The following is a 7,819-nucleotide window of genomic DNA, read 5'->3' as shown; positions in this document are numbered from 1 at the left end:
ATAATCATAAATACTAAAATTTTCATACAAAAATATTGACTAGTATTAAATTTCATATGAACAATCTATTCTAATCTTTTTTTTTTTTTTTTCGTTTCTCTTTTCCATTTCCATAATACATCCTTTAACTAATAAATGCATTATTTTGTCATTTCAACCTTCTTATTTATTTATGCTTTCTCTTATTTTCATTAATTTCAAAAAGCTACCTTGATAGAAAAATCTTATAGAATGATAAAACTTCCCCTTCCTATTACTACAAGTAGAGTCACACTACAAACTCAATCTGGCACATATGGTTGCAAGCACAACGGATACATATAATCTCTTTCTATCATACACAAATAAGCACATATGATAGCTTATGCAGAAATAACATCAATCTATTATTTATTCATGAGCTGGAAATTACACATTTCATAGTTTATTAAACGTCGCATATGGATGAACCTATCTGACTTTTGTCTGATTAGGAGATTGTCCTCAAGGCTCATGAGGCCAAAACTACTCTTTCTCTTCGAACTAACCACCTGACTTCTATTAGATTTGGACTTTCCTTTGCTTTCCTTTCGTGTAGGACGATTCCTTGCCTTTTGGTGATATTTCAAAAGATGGATGATTTTTGAAGTAAAAAAGTAATTAAAATGTGAAAATTCCTGTCACGTCCCTCTGCATCAAATTTTGTGATGCAAGGTGAATCAATTAAACACATCTATAAAAGTGTTTTCTAGCTTTGGCACTGTACAATCAAATGCTGATCCTTATCTGGTGCGTGAATAATGATATAGGATGCAATTAATTTCTTAGTTTGGCAATCGACAGTTTGACTGACAAGCATCAAATTCACTAGCTTTCCGGATTCCTTATATTTGAGCTATATTCAAGCAATATGTGATGCTAGAGAATAAAAGTTCATATACTTCTGCTATATCAAAATTAATAGAAGACGATCAGTTTGCATAAAACTTGAGATAGGCATGATTTTATCAGATATGTAATGCCATGAATCCATGATTATATCAGCAAATACAAACTCCCATGCCACAATAAGTACAAACTTCAACAATGAAAAATCTAAAGAGAAACAGACAATGAAAAATCTTAAGAGAAACAGTTTTGGGGTTCCATCTAGGCAAAAGAGAACCTCAGATTTGATGAAGAAACCCTATTTGCAGAAAACTCAGCACCTAAACTTTAACAATGAAAAGTCTTAAGAGAATCCTTTGTGGGACCCGGCCTAACCAGACCAGAATGCCAGATTTTGATCAAGAGACCCCCTTACAAAAACACAGCACACCTAAATCAAAGGACCACTCAAGAGTTGACGCACTCCGAAAGAAGCAGAGCATCCCAACAGTCCCACCAATGCCAAAAAGTTGAATCTCCTACATACACTCAGCAAATGTTAGATTTGATTTTAAATCTGTAAACTGCATAAATTATATAGAAAGATTTAAAAATCCTAAGGATGGAATAAACAAATGAGTACCCATATGTGAGTCTCCTCTTTGGATCACCAGTTGAATAGCCTGTGAAATACAGAAACCTTGCCATACAATATATGACACCCAAAACAGTCGCTGCTATTGGGTGCTGTGATACCATAATCGCCATGTTAATTCAAGCAGCAATGTCAATTAGAACCTAAAAGGCTATCATATAAATAGAAGACAGGGAAAAGATTCCAGTTATATTTGATACCTGCAAACCTCCAAATGTGAGAAGCACAAAAAACATGGGCATGACCTCCAAGGAGTTCTGATGACCTCTCTGTTAATACAATATTGTTAGATAATTTTGTCAATATATTGTTGGTGAAGTTAAAAAATTCTGAATGGGTTCTCTAGAGATCAAGTCTTGTCCAGTGCGAAATCCTGATATCATAAAGGATGAGACCAGGACCATGTCTTGGACGAATTTGATAGAATGGATACCTCTCATTCTTTGACTCTTAAGATGTTTCAGCCTAGGACTCATACACCCATAAGAGATAGCCAAACAGATTCTATGAATTTGATTTGAAACCCTCCAACTGAAAAACAAAAAACACAAACCAATGACTAACCTGTACACAATTGAATAATTTGCCATCCTTGTTCTCATTTTCATCTGCATACATGGCTGGATATGGAACATTGTATCTGCAACAAAATAACACAATCAATTTGAATATTCTCCAAAGAGTGTTGTTATAATTATACTGTGATTCTTGTAATTTGAATATTCTCTTCAAATAGTCTTGTTGTCATTATACTGTGAATCTTGTAAAAGTTCAGAGGTACCATGGTAGTAAATACTAACCTTTTTCTAGCCATTCCAACCTGCATGGCCATCCACACATTGAGCATGCAATATGCCACAACCACCAAAGTTACCAATCCAAATGCAGGAGGAAGCATCATATCCATAGTTAAGCCTATAAGGTTAGCTGCAGCTTTAATTATTAAAGCCAATGCTTGAAATCCCTTGTAGCTCTGTGTATCATTTTGATTGTATTGCTGTTTATATAATATCCATCGTTACCACCGTGAATAGTGTTATCTTCACGTAGAGAGCTAGGAGTCCTGTCAAAACGCTCTGGAATTCCCGTCGTTGTTTTGTCATTGAGTGGTCAATCTTTTCTTGCTTGTCCCACTTTGAGCTGTCATTACTACGATAAAAATGAAGTTGATTTGTCATCTTATTTTTGTTTTGCACCAGAGATTTTTTCTAGTCTATCGCCTGTGCTTTGGATTGTTGTTTACGAAGTTGGTAGTCTATAATTATAATTTCAGTGTTCCTCGGTATAATCGAATGAATTTAAAACTTAATTAAAAAACATGGTGTCACAGGATTTGTTACATTTTATGAGTTTAAAAAAAAAAAAAAATTATAAAGATTCTATTGAAAAACAATTTAAGGAATTTTATGACGTAATACAGACTGTAATAATATTTTCTATCACTAAGCATCCTTCTCATATTGTTTTATGTACTATTAAAATAATTGTATATGAATTCGAGAAATCCATGTTATTGATCAGATAAATCTTTGATTTTATAAATAAAAATAAAAAATAATATTTTTTGAGCTATTTTATCAAAAAAGTGATATCCTTTTGCACCCCCCCACCCCCTTTTAGATATATGTGATTTTTAGTTAAAAGTTTCACAAAATTTGATAACTAGATAGTTTATTATTGTAGTATTGAATAATGTATTTTTGATCTATTTTTCTTTTAGTTTTATATTTAATTTGGGGCAATGTTGATGGTAGTTGCCCCAATTTTATAGAGCCACCTCACAACCTCACACATAGTTACATAGAAGAAAAATTAGGGTTTTCATTTGGCTATAGGTCAAATTGCATCAATTAATAACCCATTATAGCTTATCCCTCAAGAATACCACTCAACCTATACAAATTACCTAGTAGCCTTACTCACAACAATTTACACACATAGCTACGAATAGATAATCTTCATGCACCAAAATGCATCCATTGTACACCATTGAACAACAACATAGACAACATATTTTATTACATAAAATATTTCCTTTCTATACATGTAGGGACTTGACATTCTTTTCACACTCACATAATTTTGACTCCTTAGTTGTAGAGTCTTTCCCTTAGCCCTCCCCTCTCTCCTTAATCAAAATTATTTCTCACACACAACCACTCATTCCCACAGTTCACATGTAAATTATCTTCTCTTGTTACTCCCACACACAACCTCTTTGTCTTGCTACATTGCCTAGTTTATCTCAAACATACTGTTCTCCTCTTTTTCCACACTTCCTAGTCAGTCACATCTACGCTCTTCATCTTTATTGGCCTCCTCAAGACCTTTCCTTATTTTCTACCTTTGTAATCAACTTCTCATAGGTATCATCTTCTCTATCTTACTCTTTTCTTGACCTCCATAATCTACCTACACTTTTCTCCAGTGAATAAGCCTGATGGGCTCATTCATATATATATCTAACACTATTACACCTTCATAACTAGAGTTCCAATGGACTACTCTTCTTTCTTTTCTCATATTTTTTCATGCATCCAACTATCACCTCATCTTAAGTCCCATGTGATCTTCTAGAATCTTGAGCTCTTTACGTGTTTTCACCATGGATCTCATTAAAATTATTAGTTGTTTAGTATCACCTACCTTGATGTTCTTTCTATCACCCAATTTCTATTGATCACATACTCAATTCTCCCTTAGATATGACATGATCATTCTCCTACACGTAACTAGCCTTTTATTAATGCTATCAAGGTACCTCAAGCCTTCAAATGACTTCTATCTCCTTTATACTTTCTCAAACTACATGTTATTAAAAGCATATATTCTATTACATCCTCATAGTATTTGCTTCCTATTGCTCATATTGGGCATTAAATATACACTGTTCAGCCTATGCAGCCCTTCTATTTTTCTATATAAAATCTACTCAACAATCCTTTATTTCTATCCTCCTACCAATTACTCCTATTTTTCTGCCATGTTTTTTTTCCCACTTAAACATCACCTCCAAATGGCTCTTTAAATATTATTTTCCAAAACTTGTACCACTTTTCCACCATCTTCATATGATATCTTGGAATTTTCATAAACCCATCATGCACCTCTCGAAGATGTAAACACTAAATTTGAGCTATAGTACCTATGGCTTCCCATCTCATTCACATTAGCAACCAATAATTCTACAACTCATCTTCACAACTACCTCTTTATTTAGCCGCCTTTCTTATTTGTTAGCTACCTTGCACTCTCCTTCCATATAATGGCCCTCTATCAAGATTGTAACTCATCAACTTGACAACATCTTGTTGTTGCAAGTGTGCATAATCCCAAATGCATCATTTACCTTGTTTTAAGTGCCCATCATTGGGTATGTCGTCAACAACAAGGGAAAAAAATTGTTTAAATGAGTGATTCTATCTAATGCATTCATTTTATTGAAAAGGAGAAGTAACATGGTCATGTTATGGCTTTGGAAATACCAAGCCATAACACAGTCACATTTTATATATCATAAAACAAAATCACATTTTATATATTATAAAATATAATAATGTTTTGCTAAGATAAAATAATTAAAAAACATTTTTGCCTATTCAAAATCACAAATGGGAGAAAAATAGTTAGCTTTTAGAGCAAAATTTGATCATGTGTTTAATAAAATTGAATCCTATCTAATTTTTTTTTTAAGGAGACGTAAGTAGAAAAGATTTTTATGCTTTTTAAATCAAATCATCTTTGCTTTCTCATAAATTTGACTATTTTGAAATAATTTTATATATGTTATTTTTAATATTAGATCCTATAAATCCTAACCCCAAACCTGATAATATAACTAAAGAAAAATTTGAAGAGATCCCCGCATCACTCCAATGTCCTCCTACCCTTCCAAAAACCACTAAGGAAAGTCAAGAGGAGTTATTAAGGTATTTGGAATAAAACAAAATTCAATTTGTAGAACTGTATTCATCATTGATTAAGGCTACTTTCTCTTGCTTATGGATTGTTAGCCCTTCTATTATTATTTTTGCCAATTGGGGCTCGAATGAAATAGTAGGATCTTTCGAAGGAAGATCTCCACTTGGGATAAACTAATTCAGAAGATGGAAAGGTCCATTTCAGAGGTTGTAATTGCATATTTGTTCAGGATCATTCCCATTAAGAAAACCTTTGCATCTTGGGATAGTTTTATTTTAAAAAGTTGGAATCTTCTTTTTGAACCCCCAAATATTAGGGCTTATCCATTATTATACTTAATTTAGATAGAGCTTCAAGGAGGAATCCTGGGGTATCCAGAGCTGGTATTGTGTTACACAACGAACATGGGGAAGTGATTGTGTTGGCATGTAGCTGTTTACCAGAGGGATCCAATAATTTGGCGGAGATCGTTGCTTTAAACATGGGTCTGTAGTTAACTAGCTATTAAGAAGGGTGTGGACAAGATTCAGATTGAGGGAAATTCGATGGTCATCATTATCATCCTGGTGAAAAGAAGCTCAGACTGTTGGCTGTTGAATTATCACTTTGGCCATATGAAACAACTATTGGGAAAAAAATAGTTTTTGAAGTAATGCAGTGTTATAGAGAAATCAACAATATTGCAGACAGACAGGCAAACTGGGCCATCGACAATAAGGTTCTCTAAAAGGAATTTAATAGCGTGGAGACAAAAGCTTTGCTAAGTTAAACTAAGAAGGATGATTGAGCAGGAACGCAACTATATAATGGAATAAGTCATTCATGTGAAATCTTTTACATCTGATGGCTTGAGTGATTGGATATGCAGAGCGCTTGGTTTGCCTATTTTTGGCCACAGTTGTGTTGGCCGGTGCAAAGGTTCAATATGGTTTTAGTTTGTGCGTTACAACTTCAAGTGTTTCAAATTGGTTGGATGGGGTCTGTTTGTATACGAGTCTGGTTGAATCTTGTAAGCCTCTCAATCAGAGGAAGAAATTGAGGTTTCCATAGGAAATGTTTTCCTCTTGAGAAACTGCATGGTGCACATTAATGCAATCAAGTGCCTTTTCAATGGGCTTCTAACAATGCTAGTGTTAGAGTGTCCAGTGGTTTCCTGACTTGTGGGGAGGAATAGAAGAACACATTTTTGGCACTAGTGTTAGAAATGATAAAGGCCTGAAGCTTCTCAGGAGGAGCTTGATTTGAATACCGGGCCTCCTGCCAGTGCACGATGTGGAGTTGTGTGACTTAGAGGAAGATACTTTGAGAGGATCACCTAAATTACCTTAATAAGATAATGTTGTTTTGGATTGTGTGATTGTGTTGTTGAGCGTATTGAGTCCCTGGTCTCTTTATTCTTCATGACCCTTTTTTTTTGGTTCTTCAAGGGAAGTTGTATGCAGGTTTCAGGCATTTGGTAGTTAAGCCTTTGGTGGTTGGATTTGGATTTCAGTAATTTGGAATGAACCTTCCTATGGATCACTTTCTTGACCAGAGAGTGTGGTGTTTTTACCTTCTAGTGAGTCTGCGGTAGGAGATGTCCTGCTGTCCCCTGTCTCTATGGTTATTTTTTGAGCTGTACTGCAGTATCTTGCACACTGTATATTGATGTCTGGTCTTGCAGGAGATGCTATCGGTGGTGGTTGTATGTTTTTTTCTTAATAGAATTATGGGGTTAGCCTCTTTGCTTTGAAAAAAACAATTTCTAAATTAGAAATCAATCACTAGAACCTTCTTAAAATTAGAACAAATTTAATAACCTACACCCATCCCTACTAATTTTATAGTTCATATTATTTAAAAATTTAATTATTTTATTTTCCATATTTTAGTGTTTCTAATACCATTTTTTTGGTTTTCATATAATAAAAAGAAACACATCCTTCCATATTTTAATGTCTTGATTTAAGATTCACCTTATCTAAGATTTGAAATGTGATCCGATTCCCTTTTGTTTTTCTTATGATGTGCGTGACACTTATTAAAAATTAAATGAAAAGTATCCTTCTAGATATCTTGGCAATCTGTATACAAAATTCTTAGTTGTTTCCATTTTGTTTTTCTTATAATGTGCGTGACACTTTTAAAAATTAAATGAAAAATATCCTTCCAGATATCTTGGCAATCGGTATACAAAATTCTTAGTTGTTTCTTGACTACTCAGAGAGTCAGCTGCTAGAAAGTAGGAGAACACGAATAAACAATTCTCATCAATGCTTCCAGCCAATTCCAACCCACAATCACGTGGGTCACATGTTCCCTATCACAACACAACACTTGAATCTTCTTGGTTGGCTTTAAAAACCGCCAACTGGAAACAAATTATTGCAAGGCACTCACTCATACCAGAAATTGAGA

At 34.1% G+C, this 7,819-nt stretch overlaps 1 protein-coding gene across 1 annotated transcript; it reads right to left on the bottom strand.

Annotated features, from left to right (window-relative positions):
• Positions 1 to 1,297: 1,297 nt before the first annotated feature.
• Positions 1,298 to 2,408, bottom strand: LOC131044989 (uncharacterized). The gene is made up of 5 exons (XM_057978489.1): positions 2,302 to 2,408; positions 2,066 to 2,141; positions 1,702 to 1,770; positions 1,490 to 1,593; positions 1,298 to 1,385 (listed from the first exon to the last, which is right to left on the bottom strand). The coding sequence occupies exons 1-5, from the start codon at positions 2,406 to 2,408 to the stop codon at positions 1,298 to 1,300; spliced, it is 444 nt and encodes a 147-aa protein (XP_057834472.1).
• Positions 2,409 to 7,819: the final 5,411 nt, after the last annotated feature.

Source organism: Cryptomeria japonica, chromosome 1 (genome assembly GCF_030272615.1).
Source record: "Cryptomeria japonica chromosome 1, Sugi_1.0, whole genome shotgun sequence".
NCBI classification, from domain to species: domain Eukaryota; kingdom Viridiplantae; phylum Streptophyta; class Pinopsida; order Cupressales; family Cupressaceae; genus Cryptomeria; species Cryptomeria japonica.
The sequence above is the reverse complement of the archived record's forward strand: the minus strand, read 5'-3'. Positions and strand labels throughout refer to the sequence as shown.

What these genes read in the sequence shown, in the direction of transcription:
- LOC131044989 (XM_057978489.1), bottom strand. Translation starts at nt 2,408, where the DNA reads ATGGATATGATGCTTCCTCCTGCATTTGGATTGGTAACTTTGGTGGTT. An exon ending in TCACATTTGGAGGTTTGCAG is followed by an intron (nt 1,594 to 1,701) that starts GTATCAAATATA and finishes ATGGTATCACAG; the next exon opens with CACCCAATAGCAGCGACTGT. An exon ending in AAGAGGAGACTCACATATGG is followed by an intron (nt 1,386 to 1,489) that starts GTACTCATTTGT and finishes GAGTGTATGTAG; the next exon opens with GAGATTCAACTTTTTGGCAT.